The following is an 18,196-nucleotide window of genomic DNA, read 5'->3' as shown; positions in this document are numbered from 1 at the left end:
AAATGGCTTTACTGCTCCAGGCTGATCCACTCTGTGGACTCTTAGCCAGTTGCTATTATGGAAAACACTTGTTTGTTTGATCCACCCATTGTGAAAGTATTGTCTCGTGGGTTTGGACCGGTGCTGGGGATGGGTCAGGAGCTGGCGGGAGCTGGGTCAGGAGCTGGAGCTGGCGTCAGGAGCTGTAGTAGGGTCGGGAGCTGGAGCTGGGTCAGGAGCTGGGTCAGGAGCTGGCGGGAGCTGGGTCAGGAGCTGTAGTAGGGTCAGGAGCTGGAGCTGGGTCAGAAGCTGTAGTAGGGTCGGGAGCTGGAGCTGGGTCAGGAGCTGGGTCAGGAGCTGTAGTAGGGTCAGGAGCTGGAGCTGGGTCAGAAGCTGTAGTAGGGTCGGGAGCTGGAGCTGGGTCAGGAGCTGGGTCAGGAGCTGGCGGGAGCTGGGTCAGGAGCTGTAGTAGGGTCAGGATCTGGAGCTGGAGCTGGAGCTGAAGATGGGTCAGGAGCTGGGTCAGGGTCTGGAGCTGGGTCAGGAACTGGAGATGGGTCAGGAGCTGGAGCTGGGTCAGAAGCTGTAGTAGGGGGTTTCCCTTCTGGATGAGATTCCCTCTAAAATGAGCCTAGCCCTTCATGAGCTAATGATGTTATCTTTCTCTGTCTCTCCGATGGTGATGTTATTATGTCTCATTGTAACATAATACTATTACAACACTTTTCTAAGTGTCATCTGGCTTGGTCACTTGGCCTGAGTAAATAAGAGAGCTGAGTAAATAAGAGAGCGTGTCACTCTTGTTGACATGGTCTGTAGAGAGTACAGCAGTGACACACAAGATCAACATGGTTTTGGCTGAAAACTATAACCAGCTTTAGTTCGAGTAAATAACACTGACTGTTTATCATATGAACTATTCGATTTTATTGGGATCCCCATTAGCCGACGCCAACATTTAAAAACATGAACATGGACATTACAGACTTACATACATACATTACTACATATCTGTACATATGCCTTAACTAGGTTAACTAGGTTAACTAGGTCAGACAGGCTCTGTTTTGTGAGCTGTTGTTTCATTGTTTTTTTAAAGCTAATTTTGCTGTTTGCTTGAGTAATCTGAAATGGAAGGGAATTCGTGTGATCATGGCTCTATACAACACTGGCTATATAATAGCTATCATATTATAAGACCAATAGTAGGGCAGAGTGAGCGTCAGTGAGATCTCTTTTCCTCTCCCTATTGTATTTCCAAGTTGACTACATCTATTTATCAGACTGTTTTACTATGGCACTGATTGGGACTACTCTACCACTGATAGAGCTGTCAAAGACTCTCTCTCGCTCTCTCTATATGTCTCTCTATGTCTCTCTCTCTAGGTCTCTCTCTCTATATGTCTCTCTATGTCTCTCTCTCTAGGTCTCTCTCTCTATATGTCTCTCTATGTCTCTCTCTCTAGGTCTCTCTCTCTATATGTCTCTCTATGTCTCTCTCTCTAGGTCTCTCTCTCTATATGTCTCTCTATGTCTCTCTCTCTATGTCTCTCTCTCTAGGTCTCTCTCTCTCTATGTCTTTCTTTCTAGGTCTCTCTCTCTCTATGTCCCTCTCTCTAGGTCTCTCTATGTCTCTCTCTCTCTATGTCTCTCTCTCTCTGTATAGAGCATACCCCCTGCTTTGTAGCTCCATATGAAACAGATGTTCAGTAAAAGACCCATTCAGGCACAAAATGGCTGCCTTTAGACACACATGATGAATGCTAACACCAGCGCAGTGGGCACACACACACACACACTTGCACACACAAACACACCATTGGCGATTTTAGCATGTAAATCTTGGTGGGGCAAACATCTTGCATGTCAGCAAAGCCACTACACAATTATTAGGGTGAGGCACATGGGCTACTTACAGCTTACTACAGAACATACACTTAGTAGTACCTTGTTAGCTACAGAATACATATCGTCCTGGCAGGTTACATCATTTATGCAGCAGCATACAATACATTTTTGGACCATTTTGTTATGTGCTCACTTGAACAGGAAGGTGGCGCGGCGGTCCTTGTGTGCAAATTTTGTCCTCAAACTTTGTCATCAAAGTCTGACATTCTCTGGATTTATGGTGCTTTGAAGACAACTGTGAACTCTGAAAAAAGGAAGGTTGAATCATGACGTCAGGTATCTTCAGGTCGGCGCTCTAGAGTTCCCGACTTAGAATTCCGAGTTGGATGACCGTTCGAAACGTATTTTCCCAGTCGGAGCCCGTTTTCTAACCAGTCCCCAGTTGTCCTGAACTCTGAGATTTCGCAGTTCCGAGTTTCCAGTTGTTTTGAATGTGGCAGAAGTAATGTGAATGTTTATTTTTTCAACTAGGCATGTCAGTTAAGAACAAATTCTTATTTTCAATGACAGCCTAGGAGCAGTGGATTAACTGCCTTGTTCAGGGGCAGAATGACAGATTTTTACCTTGTCAGCTCAGGGATTCGAACTTGCAACCTTTCGGTTACTAGTCCAACGCTCTAACCACTAGGCTACCTGCCACGAATGTCATGTGAATGTTTATCCTTTTAAACTTAGAAAAGAAACCCTTAAACCCAGACTTGGACCACACACCCACTCCACTGAATAGCAGGCTAGTGATTGCTTTGCAACGCTTGCAGTTGATTCCTGATTCCTTCCACTGATTCCTTCCAAACCACTCATTGTTGAATTTGCGATTTCCAACTTGTTGTGTAATGTTTATGTCCAATGGCCGATGAGCACCAATACGTTTTATCTATAATTTCTCTTCATATGAAAAGGATTGAAAAGGATTTGCCAGTAGATTGTCGATTTGATTCATGATGATGACTGCTAGCTAAGATTTTGAAAGTATGATGTTGACATGATCAGTCCAATCAAAGCTATGATAGATATAAAGGGATTTGACATAATTGTATCTGTGGCCAATGACCTTGAGCCTTCTTGGATGGGCAGTTCTAACGTAACTCTATTGCAGCACCCAATGGGCTTGAATTTTCGAGCACTCCCCGTAGATTTTGCGGTGACGTAGTGTCCCCATGAGTGACAGAACACTGAGCCAATCACGGTGCAACTAGAGAACATTACCAACCCCTACTCTGCGTATTTTCCGCTGGCTGCTCCACCACAATAGAAAGCACTGAGCTGAAACACCTGCATTATGGAGCCTTACTCAAGAAAACAAAAAAGAGACCATGTTTGTATGCGGCTTTATTAACTAAATTATTATTTTTTTTTACATTGTTTGCAAACTAATATGTAACACGTATTAATGCCCAAATAACATGCAAAACAGGCAACAAAAACAGGTGGGGCCCCACCTGCCCTGAATGAGTGGTTGACACTGGGTTGTGGCGACTCCTCATTATGTGTGTGTGTGTGTGTGTGTGTGTGTGTGTGTGTGTGTGTGTGTGTGTGTGTGTGTGTGTGTGTGTGTGTGTGTGCGTGCGTGCGTGCGTGCGTGCGTGCGTGCGTGCGTGCGTGCGTGCGTGCGCGCGTGCGCGCGTGTGTGTAAGAGAGTGTTGATCTTTTGTCAGTAGATTTACAGCAGTGAGAATCAGCACTGTCCTTCTCCTAATCAAATCTCTATTGACATGCCACTCCTTCACACCACACAATGACTACAAAACCAGCCTGGTGTATTACTGCCAAGATAACTGCTCTGTATTCTACTACTCTGTATTCTACTCTGTATCCTACTGCTCTGTATTCTACTACTCTGTATCCTACTACTCTGTATTCTACTACTCTGTATTCTACTCTGTATTCTACTACTATTTATCCTACTACTCTGTATCCTACTACTCTGTATCCTACTACTCTGTATTGTACTCTGTATCCTACTGCTCTGTATCCTACTACTCTGTATCCTACTACTCTGTGTCCTACTACTCTGTATCCTACTACTCTGTATTCTACTACTCTGTATTCTACTCTGTATTCTACTACTATGTATCCTACTACTCTGTATCCTACTACTCTGTATCCTACTACTCTGTATTGTACTCTGTATCCTACTGCTCTGTATCCTACTACTCTGTATCCTACTGCTCTGTATTCTACTACTCTGTGTCCTACTACTCTGTATTCTACTCTGTATTCTACTCTGTATTCTACTACTCTGTATCCTACTACTCTGTATCCTACTACTCTGTATTCTACTCTGTATTCTACTACTATGTATCCTACTACTCTGTATCCTACTACTCTGTATCCTACTACTCTGTGTCCTACTACTCTGTATCCTACTACTCTGTATTCTACTACTCTGTATTCTACTCTGTATTCTACTACTATGTATCCTACTACTCTGTATTCTACTCTGTATTCTACTCTGTATTCTACTACTATGTATCCTACTACTCTGTATCCTACTACTCTGTATCCTACTACTCTGTATTCTACTCTGTATCCTACTGCTCTGTATTCTACTACTCTGTATCCTACTACTCTGTGTCCTACTACTCTGTATCCTACTACTCTGTATTCTACTACTCTGTATCCTGCTGCTCTGTATTTTACTACACTGTATCCTACTACTCTGTATCCTACTACACTGTATTCTACTCTGTATCCTACTGCTCTGTATTCTACTACTCTGTATTCTACTCTGTATCCTACTACTCTGTATCCTGCTGCTCTGTATTTTACTACACTGTATCCTACTACTCTGTATCCTACTACTCTGTATTCTACTCTGTATCCTACTACTCTGTATCCTGCTGCTCTGTATTTTACTACACTGTATCCTACTACTCTGTATCCTACTACTCTGTATTCTACTCTGTATCCTACTGCTCTGTATTCTACTACTCTGTATCCTACTGCTCTGTGTTCTACTACTCTGTATTCTACTCTGTATCCTACTGCTCTGTATTCTACTACTCTGTATTCTACTAATCTGTATCCTACTGCTCTGTGTTCTACTACTCTGTATTCTACTCTGTATCCTACTACTCTGTATTCTACTACTCTGTATTCTACTACTCTGTATTCTACTACTCTGTATTCTACTCTGTATTCTACTACTATGTATTCTACTACTCTGTATTCTACTACTCTGTATTCTACTCTGTATTCTACTACTCTGTATTCTACTCTGTATCCTACTACTCTGTATTCTACTACTATGTATTCTACTACTCTGTATTCTACTCTGTATTCTACTACTCTGTATTATACTCTGTATCCTACTACTCTGTATTCTACTACTATGTATTCTACTACTCTGTATTCTACTACTCTGTATTCTACTCTGTATTCTACTACTCTGTATTCTACTCTGTATTCTACTACTCTGTATTCTACTACTCTGTATTCTACTCTGTATTCTACTACTCTGTATTCTACTCTGTATTCTACTACTCTGTATTCTACTACTCTGTATTCTACTACTCTGTATTCTACTACTCTGTATTCTACTCTGTATTCTACTACTATGTATCCTACTACTCTGTATCCTACTACTCTGTATCCTACTACTCTGTATCCTACTACTCTGTATTCTACTCTGTATTCTACTACTATGTATCCTACTACTCTGTGTCCTACTACTCTGTATCCTACTACTCTGTATTCTACTACTCTGTATTCTAGTTTGTATTCTACTACTATGTATCCTACTACTCTGTGTCCTACTACTCTGTATCCTACTACTCTGTATTCTACTACTCTGTATTCTACTCTGTATTCTACTACTATGTATCCTACTACTCTGTATCCTACTACTCTGTATCCTACTACACTGTATCCTACTACTCTGTATCCTACTACACTGTATCCTACTACTCTGTATCCTACTACACTGTATCCTACTCCTCTGTATCCTACTCCACTGTATCCTACTGCTCTGTATCCTACTACACTGTATCCTACTACTCTGTATTCTACTCTGTATCCTACTACACTGTATCCTACTACACTGTATCCTATTATACTGTATCCTACTTCTCTGTATCCTACTACACTGTATCCTACTACTCTGTATTCTACTCTGTATCCTACTACTCTGTATCCTACTACTCTGTATCCTATTATACTGTATCCTACTACTCTGTATTCTACTCTGTATCCTGCTGCTCTGTATTTTACTACACTGTATCCTACTACTCTGTATTCTACTCTGTATCCTACTACTCTGTATCCTACTACTCTGTATTCTACTCTGTATCCTACTACTCTGTATTCTACTACTCTGTATCCTACTACTCTGTATCCTACTACTCTGTATTCTACTCTGTATCCTACTACACTGTATCCTACTACTCTGTATTCTACTACTCTGTATCCTACTACACTGTATCCTACTACACTGTATCCTACTACTCTGTATTCTACTCTGTATCCTACTATGTATCCTACTCCTCTCTATCCTACTACACTATATCCACTATATCCTACTACTATGTATCCTACTACTCTGTAGCCTACTACTCTGTATTTTACTACTCTGTATTTTACTACTCCGTATCCAACTACTCTGTATTCTACTCTGTATCCTACTCCTCTGTATCCTACTACTATGTATCCTACTACTATGTATCCTACTACACGGTATCCTACTACACTGTATCCTACTACTCTGTATCCTACTACACTGTGTCCTACTACACTGTATCCTACTACACTGTATCCTACCACACTGTATCCTACTACTCTGTATCCTACTACACTGTATCCTACTACTCTGTATTCTACTACACTGTATCCTACTACACTGTATCCTACTACACTGTATCCTACCTCTCTGTATCCTACTTTTCTGTATCCTACTACACTGTATCCTACTACACTGTATCCTACTACACTGTATCCTACTACACTGTATCCTACTTCTCTGTATCCTACTTCTCTGTATCCTACTACATTGTATCCTACTACTATGTATCCTACTTCTCTGTATCCTACTACATTGTATCCTACTACTCTGTATCCTACTACACTGTATCCTACTACACTGTATCCTACTACACTGTATCCTACTTCTCTGTATCCTACTTCTCTGTATCCTACTACATTGTATCCTACTTCTCTGTATCCTACTACTCTGTATTTTACTACACTGTATCCTACCTCTCTGTATCCTACCTCTCTGTATCCTACCTCTCTTTATCCTACCTCACTGTATCCTACTTCTCTGTATCCTACTTCTCTGTATCCTACTCCACTGTGTCCTACTACTCTGTATCCTACTACACTGTATCCTACTACTCTGTATCCTACTACGCTTCGCCTACAGTGGCAGTGGTGCTGAACTATAACAGCTCTATCCAGTGACTGCCTGACTATACTACAGTCATGCTGGGGGTTTCAGACTCAACCAATAATCTGCCAAGAGGAACAGTCAGGTGCCCTGATTGACGTAGACTGAAGGACGTATTAATGTTTTTGTCAGTTTGTTTTGATAGAGCGGTAGTATATTGTACTTGTGTACCAGTACTCTGCTACAGAGGTTTAACCACGCTGGTTTAAAACATTTTCTAGAGGTTCCCTCCTCCCAGCATTGAAGCAGCTCTTTTGGTTTCCCCTAGACATTACTCAAGTGACTCTTGTTCTGGCTTTCTAACTCTCATTCACTTTCTATAGGCATACTCCTTCTCTCTCGCTCTCTTTCTCTCTCTCTCTCTCTCTCTCTCTCTCTCTCTCTCTCTCTCTCTCTCTCTCTCTCTCTCTCTCTCTCTCTCTCTCTCTCTCTCTCTCTCGCTCTCTAGCTCTAGCTCTCTCTCTCTCTCTCTTTCTCTCTAGCTCTTGCTATCTCTCTCGTCCTCTCTCTCTCTCTCTAGCTCTCTCTCCTGCTCTCTCTGTTTCATTTGTTGTCTCTGCTGAGAGCAGGCTGGTAATTTATTCCTCCATGTCTTTGTTAGTTGTGGCTGACAGCCTCAGTAACAGGTCGGAGAGACAGAGGGAAGAAAGAGGGGTTGGTGTCGCTGCATGTTCCATTAGAAGTGTGACACTCAGAATGTAACCTATTAGGTCGACACTGTCTGAAGCCTATTCGCTGAGGGCGTACTGCTTCCTCTAGAGCAGGGGAGTCAAAACATCTCAGTCAACATTAAAATGACTCAAACCAAAATGAAACAGTGTAGAATTGATAATGGACCTACATTTATAGTCTCCTCACTCTGTCCAGCTTGATAACAGTCATTATGGTCTCTTTACTCTGTCCAGCTTGTTAACAGTCATCTATAGTCTCCTCACTCTGTCCAGCTTGATAAGAGTCATTATGGTCTCTTTACTCTGTCCAGCTTGTTAACAGTCATCTATAGTCTCCTCACTCTGTACAGCTTGATAACAGTCATTATGGTCTCTTTACTCTGTCCAGCTTGTTAACAGTCATCTATAGTCTCTTTACTCTGTCCAGCTTGATAACAGTCATTATAGTATCTTTACTCTGTCCAGCTTGTTAACAGTCATCTATAGTCTCCTCACTCTGTCCAGCTTGATAACAGTCATGATGGTATCTTTACTCTGTCCAGCTTGATAACAGTCATCTATAGTCTCTTTACTCTGTCCAGCTTGATAACAGTCATTATGGTATCTTTACTCTGTCCAGCTTGATAACAGTCATCTATAGTCTCTTTACTCTGTCCAGCTTGATAACAGTCATGATGGTATCTTTACTCTGTCCAGCTTGATAACAGTCATTATAGTCTCCTCACTCTGTACAGCTTGATAACAGTCATTATAGTCTCTTTACTCTGTCCAGCTTGATAACAGTCATCTATAGTCTCTTTACTCTGTCCAGCTTGATAACAGTCATTATAGTCTCCTCACTCTGTCCAGCTTGATAACAGTCATTATGGTATCTTTACTCTGTCCAGCTTGATAACAGTCATTATAGTCTCTTTACTCTGTCCAGCTTGATAACAGTCATCTATAGTCTCTTTACTCTGTCCAGCTTGATAACAGTCATTATAGTCTCCTCACTCTGTCCAGCTTGATAACAGTCATCTATAGTCTTCTCACTCTGTCCAGCTTGATAACAGTCATTATAGTCTCTTTACTCTGTCCAGCTTGATAACAGTCATCTATAGTCTCTTTACTCTGTCCAGCTTGATAACAGTCATTATAGTCTCCTCACTCTGTACAGCTTGATAACAGTCATTATAGTCTCTTTACTCTGTCCAGCTTGATAACAGTCATCTATAGTCTCCTCACTCTGTCCAGCTTGATAACAGTCATCTATAGTCTCCTCACTCTGTCCAGCTTGATAACAGTCATTATAGTCTCTTTACTCTGTCCAGCTTGATAACAGTCATCTATAGTCTCTTTACTCTGTCCAGCTTGATAACAGTCATTATAGTCTCCTCACTCTGTACAGCTTGATAACAGTCATTATAGTCTCTTTACTCTGTCCAGCTTGATAACAGTCATCTATAGTCTCTTTACTCTGTCCAGCTTGATAACAGTCATTATAGTCTCCTCACTCTGTCCAGCTTGATAACAGTCATCTATAGTCTCCTCACTCTGTCCAGCTTGATAACAGTCATTATAGTCTCTTTACTCTGTCCAGCTTGATAACAGTCATCTATAGTCTCCTCACTCTGTCCAGCTTGATAACAGTCATTATAGTCTCTTTACTCTGTCCAGCTTGATAACAGTCATTATAGTCTCTTTACTCTGTCCAGCTTGATAACAGTCATTATAGTCTCTTTACTCTGTCCAGCTTGATAACAGTCATTATAGTCTCTTTACTCTGTCCAGCTTGATAACAGTCATTATAGTCTCTTTACTCTGTCCAGCTTGATAACAGTCATTATAGTCTCTTTACTCTGTCCAGCTTGATAACAGTCATTATAGTCTCTTTACTCTGTCCAGCTTGATAACAGTCATTATGGTATCTTTACTCTGTCCAGCTTGATAACAGTCATTATAGTCTCTTTACTCTGTCCAGCTTGATAACAGTCATTATAGTCTCTTTACTCTGTCCAGCTTGATAACAGTCATTATGGTATCTTTACTCTGTCCAGCTTGATAACAGTCATCTATAGTCTCCTCACTCTGTCCAGCTTGATAACAGTCATCTATAGTCTCCTCACTCTGTCCAGCTTGATAACAGTCATTATAGTATCTTTACTCTGTCCAGCTTGATAACAGTCATCTATAGTCTCTTTACTCTGTCCAGCTTGATAACAGTCATCTATAGTCTCTTTACTCTGTCCAGCTTGTTAACAGTCATCTATAGTCTCTTTACTCTGTCCAGCTTGATAACAGTCATCTATAGTCTCTTTACTCTGTCCAGCTTGATAACAGTCATCTATAGTCTCTTTACTCTGTCCAGCTTGATAACAGTCATCTATAGTCTCTTTACTCTGTCCAGCTTGATAACAGTCATTATAGTATCTTTACTCTGTCCAGCTTGATAACAGTCATTATAGTCTCTTTACTCTGTCCAGCTTGATAACAGTCATTATAGTCTCTTTACTCTGTCCAGCTTGATAACAGTCATTATAGTCTCTTTACTCTGTCCAGCTTGATAACAGTCATTATAGTCTCTTTACTCTGTCCAGCTTGATAACAGTCATTATAGTCTCTTTACTCTGTCCAGCTTGATAACAGTCATTATAGTCTCTTTACTCTGTCCAGCTTGCTAACAGTCATCGAAACAAAAGCTAGACAGTCAGGGAAACTATAACTCATTTTAAATGCAGCCCTCCGGACCTCGGTGGAGACCGAATGTCGTCCATGGGGCAACATTAGTTTGACACCCCTGGTCTGGAAGCATACAGGAGCACATTTCACATTGGGGACTCACCACTAGACCCAGAAGATAAAACACTTCATTCACAATGCAGCTAGACTGGAATTAAACACAGATACTTAACTAACTCAAACACACACACACACACACACACACACACACACACACACACACACGTGCTGTAATTTGTACGGATCCATTCCGCCATATAAGTGATATTACAGTATCTAGTGGTTAACATTGCCCCTTCTTCTTCTCTCTCTCTCTCTCTCTCTCTCTCTCTCTCTCTCTCTCTCTCTCTCTCTCTCTCTCTCTCTCTCTCTCTCTCTCTCTCTCTCTCTCTCTCTCTCTCTCTCTCTCTCTCTCTCTCTCGTAGATCCCATTCTACAGTGACCTGTGTGAGAAGCTGAAGGCTGGTGAGAACTGCTCTATCTTGGTGGGTTACTCTGCTGTGTACAAGGTCTGCTTCGGCATGGCCTGCTTCTTCTTCTTCTTCTGTATCTTCACCCTACGAGTTAACTCTGCCACCGGCTGCCGCGCCGCCATACACAACGGGTAAGTGTGTGTGTGTGTGTGTGTGTGTGTGTGTGTGTGTGTGTGTGTGTGTGTGTGTGTGTGTGTGTGTGTGTGTGTGTGTGTGTGTGTGTGTGTGTGTGTGTGTGTGTGTACTGTGTACTGTGTAGTGATGTTTATGTCTCTTTCTCTCTCTCTCTCTCTCTCTCTCTCTCTCTCTGACAGGTTTTGGTTCCCGAAGTTCGTAGTGTTGTTGGCCTGCTGTGTTGGAGGATTCTTCCTGCCAGAGCAGGACACCTTTCTGGAAGGTATGGACCCTTATGTCCCTCTATAGTCTTTGTTCTCTCAGAGGCGACAGAGACCGAAGCCCTCAAACCTCTGTCACCTATACTTACCTGTAGAGGTCAGCGTGACTGTCCTTGACTTGTAATGCCTTTCCTTAACCAGCTTTGAGAGAAGAGAGAAGGGAAATAAAAAGAGAGAAAGAGAGGAGAGGGAGTCTGTTATCTGCTCCCTTCAGAGGAGAGGACCGGTGCAGCTGCAGGCTTTAGTTACCGTGTGCGTGTGTGCCTGAGAATCTAGTCCCTGTGGTTGTCTATGCGATGACAACACACAAGGAGTTATGCAGCAGCTAAGTGTGCCCACCCTGCAGAACATATGGAACAAGAGATTAGATATTTGATGGTTAGCTTTGCAATACTTTAAATGTGCGATCACCCTCCCTCTGTCTCTCTCCCCCCGCCTCTCTCTCTTCCCTCCTCTCTCTCTCCCTCATTCTCTATCGACCTCTCTCCCCCTCCTCTCTCCCTCTGTGTCTCTCTCCCTCCCTCCCCCTCTATCTCCCCCTCCTCTCTCTCCTCCCCTCAGTGTGGAGGTATGTGGGAGCTGTAGGGGGGTTTCTCTTCCTGCTGATCCAGCTCATGCTGCTGGTGGAGTTTGCTCACAGATGGAACACTAACTGGTGAGAACAGCAACACTTCTAATAAAGCACTCTTTCTCCTACAGCCTTTCTTTCTGTCCTCAGCCAAAACAGTCACACGTGAATGCATTGAAGACAGAGAGAGAGAAACAGGGAGGAAGAAAGAGAAACAGGGGGAGAGACGAAGAGATAGCGGGATAGAGAGAGAGACACAGGGAGAGAGAGAAACAGAGGGAGAGACAAAGATATAGCGGGATAGAGAGAGAGACACAGGGAGAGAAAGAAACAGAGGGATAGAGAGAGAAAGAGAGTGAGAGAGCGACACAGAGGGAGAGAGAGCGACACAGAGGGAGAGAGAGAGACACAGATGGAGAGAGAGAGAAACAGAGGGAGGGAGAGAGAAACAGAGGGAGGGAGGGTGAGAGAGAGAGAAACACACGCCCAAGCCCCATCCTGCGACCTAAGAGGTATGTATCAGATGCTCAACATGCTCTGCTCACACCTACTTTGACAATATGGAACACAAAGCTTTTACTATCTCATCCTGGAATATACAAGGTCTGAGGTCATCGGCCTTTGGCGTAAAGAGCCGGAACCCAGACTTCATTAAAGAAATTGGAAATACAGACATTGTCATCTTACAAGAAACATGGTATAAAGGAGATGGACCCACTAGTTGCCCTCTTGGTTACAGAGAGCTGGTAGTCCCATCCACCAAACTACCAGGTGTGAAACAGGGAACAGACTCAGGGGGTATGCTCATTTGGTATAGAGCAGGGACATGTACTAGTCTGTGGCGACCTAAATGCCAGAACTGGGCAAGAACCCTCAGCACACAGGGGGACAAACACCTACCTGGAGGTGACAGCATTCCCTCCCCCATATGCCCACCTAAACACAACTATGACAACATAACACAGCAAAATCACACTCTACTTGAACAGAGCTATGCTCAAACATGAGGCATCAAAGCCAAAGGAACTGAATAATATTAAGAAATGCTATAGATGTGAGGAAAATAGTGTGGAAATCTAGCAAAAAAACAATTAGGCAACAAAAAATTCAAATCCTTTCTAGACAATTTCACTGTAATAGTGAAGTTGTAAACTTGGCAGTAGAAAACATAAACACTATATTTGACCTTTCAGCTTCCCTAACAAATCTAAAAATGTCAAGCAGACAACCTAAGAAAATTAACAATGACAAATGGTTTGATGAAGAATGCAAAAACCTAAGAAAGAAATTGAGAAACCTGTCCAACCTAAAACATAGAGACCCAGAAAACCTGAGCCTACGCCTTCACTGTGGTGAATCACTAAAACAATAGAGAAATACACTATGGAAAAGAAGGAACAGCACGTCAGAAATCAGCTCAATATAATTGAAGAATCCATAGAATCTAACAACTTCTGGGAAAATTGGAAAACTAAACAAACAACACGAAGAGTTATCTATCCAAAACAGAGATGTATGGATAAACCACTTCTCCAATCTTTTTGGCTTTATAACAAAGAACAGCAAAAACGTATACAGTTGAAGTCGGAAGTTTACATACACCTTAGCCAAATACATTTAAACTCAGTTTTTCACAATTCCTGAAATTTAATCCTGGTAAAAATTCCCTGTCTTAGGTCAGTTAGGATCACCACTTTATTTAAGAATGTGAAATGTCAGAATAATAGCAGAGAGAATGATTTATTTCAGCTTTTATTTCTTTCATCACATTCCCAGTAGGTCAGATGTTTACATACACTCAATTAGTATTTGGTAGCATTGCCTTTAAATTGTTTAACTTGGGTCAAACGTTTCAGGTAGCCTTCCACAAGCTTCCCACAATACGTTGGGTGAATTTTGGCCCATTCCTCCTGACAGAGCTGGTGTAACTGAGTTAGGTTGGTAGGCCTCTTTGCTCGCACACGCTTTTTCAGTTCTGCCCACACATTTTCTATAGGATTGAGGTCAGGGCTTTGTGATGGCCACTCCAATACCTTGATTTTGTTGTCCTTAAGCCATTTTGCCACAACTTTGGAAGTATGCTTGGGGTCATTGTCCATTTGGAAGACCCATTCACGACCATGCTTTAAGTTCCTGACTGATGTCTTGAGATGTTGCTTCAATATATCCACATATTTTTCCTACCTCATGATGCCATCTATTTTGTGAAGTGCACCACTCCCTCCTGCAGCAAAGCACCCCCACAACATGATGCTGCCACCCCCGTGCTTCACGGTTGGGATGGTGTTCTTCGGCTTGCAAGCCTCCCCCTTTTTCCTCCAAACATAACGATGGTCATTATGGCCAAGCAGTTCTATTTTGTTTCATCAGACCCGAGGACATTTCTCCAAAAAGTACGATCTTTGTTCCCATGTACAGTTGCAAACCGTAGTCTGTCTTTTTTATGGCAGTTTTGGAGCAGTGGCTTCTTCCTTCCTGAGCGGCCTTTCAGGTTATGTCAATATAGGACTTGTTTTACTGTGGATATAGATACTTCTGTACCCGTTTCCTCCAGCATCTTCACAAGGTCGGATTGATTTGCACTTTTCGCACCAAAGTACATTCATCTCTAGGAGACAGAACGCGTCTCCATCCTGAGCGGTATGACGGCTTCGTGGTCCCATGGTGTTTATACTTGCGTACTATTGTTTGTACAGATGAATGTGGTACTTTCAGGCGTTTGGAAATTGCTCCCAATGATGAACCAGACTTGTGGAGGTCTACAAATTTTTTTCTGAGGTCTTGGCTGATTTCTTTTGATTTTCCCATGATGTCAAGCAAAGAGGCATTGAGTTTGAAGGCAGGCCTTGAAATACATCCACAGGTACACCTCCAAATGATTCAAATTATGCCAATTAGCCCATCAGAAGCTTCTAAAGCCATGACATAATTTTCTGGAATTTTCCAAGCTGTTGAAAGGCACAGTCATCTTAGCGTATGTAAACTTCTGACCCACTGGAATTGTGATACAGTGAATTATAAGTCTGTAAACAATTGTTGGGAAAATGATTTGTGTCATGCACAAAGTAGATGTCCTAAACGACTTGCCAAAACTATAGTTTATTAACAAGAAATTTGTGGAGTGGTTGAAAAATGAGTTTTAATGACTCCAACCTAATTGTTTGTAAACTTCCGACTTCAACTGTACATGATCAAATACAAATCTTAGAAACAACTATTCAGACTACCAGAACCCACTGGATTCTCCAATTACATTGAATGAACTACAGGACAAAATACAAACCCTCCAACCCAAAAAGGCCTGTGGGGTTGATGGTATCCTAAATGAAATAATAAAATATACAGACCACAAATTCCAATTGGCTATACTTAAACTCTTTAACATCATCCTCAGCTCTGGCATCTTCCCCAATATTTGGAACCAAGGACTGATCACCCCAATCCACAAAAGTGGAGACAAATTTGACCTCATTAACTACCGGGGGATATGCGTCAACCGCAACCCTGGGAAAATCCTCTGCATTATCATTAACAGCAGACTTGTCCTCTGCGCCGGTGCCCAGTCCAGGCACGGCGTCTAGTCCTGCTCCATGGCCGGATCCGTGGTCTGGGCGGGTGCTAAGACCCGCACCGGAGCCGCCACCAACGCTAGTCACCCCCCCTCTAACCCTCCCCATCTGGTTTCAGGTTTTGCGGCCGGAGTCCGCACCTTTGGGGGGGGGGGGGGTACTGTCACGCCCGGACCATAGAGAGCCCTCGGGGTTCTCTATGGTGTTTTAGGTCAGGGCGTGACTCGGGTGTTCTAGTCATTATATTTCTATGTTGGTGTTTTAGTATGGTTCCCAATTAGAGGCAGCTGATTATCGTTGTCTCTAATTGGGGATCATACTTAAGTTGTCGTTTGTTCCCACCTGTTTTGTGGGATATTGTTTGTGTTAGTGTTTTGAGCACTACGGCTTTCACGTTCGTGTTGTTTATTGTTTTTGTAGTTTCACTGTGTAATAAAGTATGTGGAACTCAACTCACGCTGCGCCTTGGTCCGTTCCTATCGACGATCGTGACAAGACTGGTACATTTTCTCAGCGAAAACGATGTACTGAGCAAATGTCATTACCGTACGACGGACCACGTATTCACCATGCACAACCTAATTGACAAACAAACCAAAACAAAGGCAAAGTCTTCTCATGCTTTGTTGATTTCTAAAAAGCTTTCAACTCAATTTGGCATGAGGGTCTGCTATACAAATGGATGGAAAATGGTATTGTGGGAAAACATACAATATTATAAAATCCATGTACACTTTGGCAAAAAACACAAACATTTCTTTCCACAGGGCCGGGGGGTGAGACAGGGATGCAGCTTAAGCCCCACCCTCTTCAACATATATATCAACAAATTGGCGAGGGTACTAGAACAGGCTGCAGCACCTGGCCTCACCCTACTAGAATCTGAAGCCAAATGTCTACTGTTTGCTGATGATCTGGTGCTTCTGTCCCCGACCAAGGAGGGCCTACAGCAGCACCTAGATATTCTGCACAGATTCTGTCAGACCTGGGCCCTGACAGTAAATCTCAGTAAGACAAAAATAATGGTGTTACAAAAAAGGTCCATACCTCGGCCTAAACATCAGCACCACAGGTAACTTCCACAAAGCTGTGAACAATCTGAGAGACAAGGCAAGAAGGGCCTTCTATACAATCAAAAGGAACATAAAATTCGACATACCAATTAGGATCTGGCTAAAAATACTTTAATCAGTTATAGAACCTAATTCCCTTTATGGTTGTGAAGTCTGGGGTCCGCTCACCAATCAAGAATTCACAACATGGGACAACACCGAATTGAGATTCTGCATGCAGAATTCTGCAAAGATATCCACCGTTAACAAAGTAAAACACCAAGTAATGCATGCAGAGCAGATTTAGGCCAATTCCCGCTAATTATCAAAATCCTTAAATTCTACAACCACCTAAAAGGAAGCGATTCCAAAACCTTCCATAACAAAGCCATCACCTACAGAGAAATGAACCTGGAGAAGAGCCCCCTAAGCAAGCTGGTTCTGGGGCTCTGTTCACAAACACAAACAGACCCCACAGAGCCCCAGGACAGCAACACTATTAGACCCAACCAAATCATGTGAAAGCAAAAAGATAATTACTTGACACATTGGAAAGAATTACAAAAAAACTGAGCAAACTAGAATGTTATTTGGCCCTAAACAGAGAGTACACAGTGGCAGAATACCTGACCACTGTGACTGACCCAAAATTAAGGAAATATTTGACTACGTACAGACTCAGTGAGCATAGCTTTTGATATTGAGAAAGACCGCCAAAGGCAGACCTGATTCTCAAGAGAAGACACACTGCCCACAAAATGAGATGGAAACTGAGCTGCACTTCCTAACCTCCTGCCAAATGTATGACTATATTAGAAACACATATTTCCCTCAGATTGTGCAGACCCACAAAGATTTCGAAAACAAATCCAATTTGTGTGCAAACACAGCAGCAAGATTTGTGACCTGTTGCCACAAGGACAACCAGTGAAGAACAAACACCATTGTAAATACAACCCATATTTGTGTTTATTTATTTATCCTTTTGTACTTTAACTATTTGCACATCATTACAACACTTTATATAGACATATGACATTTGAAATGTCTTTATTCTTTTGGAACTTTTGTAAGTGTAATATTTACTGTTCACTTTTTATTGTTTATTTCACTTTTGTTAATTATCTATTTCACTTGCTTTGGCAATGTAAACATATGTTTCCCATGGCAATACATTGAAATTGAATTGAGAGAAACAAAGGGAGAGAGAAACAAAGGGAGAGAGAAACAGAGGGATAGAGAGATGAACAGAGGGAGAGAGAGTCTTGTGGTATACGGGACAAGGGAGGGGTTGGTCAGTGTCCAGTTTTCAGACAGGATGCACATGGCAGAGGAGTGTATGCTCACAGTTTCCTCTCCCCCTCTGAGACACACACACACACACACACACACACACACACACACAGTAGCAATTAGCATGAAAGGCGACCATTTTAAAGGTTGTTTTTCTATTTTCACTAACTGGGAATGTGTTTGTAACTTT

The 18,196-nt window shown here is 42.2% G+C and overlaps 1 protein-coding gene across 1 annotated transcript in view; it reads left to right on the top strand.

The window, feature by feature from the left end:
* LOC139576659 (serine incorporator 5-like) overlaps window positions 1–18,196 on the top strand; it is a 47,339-nt gene that overhangs the window by 14,071 nt on the left and 15,072 nt on the right. The window contains exons 3-5 of the mRNA XM_071402982.1: window positions 11,082–11,260; window positions 11,444–11,526; window positions 12,086–12,179. Coding sequence (XP_071259083.1) covers window positions 11,082–11,260; window positions 11,444–11,526; window positions 12,086–12,179 — 356 coding nt within the window. The remainder of the gene's footprint in view (window positions 1–11,081; window positions 11,261–11,443; window positions 11,527–12,085; window positions 12,180–18,196) is intronic.

This window comes from Salvelinus alpinus, chromosome 5 (assembly GCF_045679555.1).
Source record: "Salvelinus alpinus chromosome 5, SLU_Salpinus.1, whole genome shotgun sequence".
NCBI lineage: Eukaryota > Metazoa > Chordata > Actinopteri > Salmoniformes > Salmonidae > Salvelinus > Salvelinus alpinus.
Note: the sequence above shows the minus strand (reverse complement) of the source record. Positions and strands in the feature narration are given on the sequence as shown.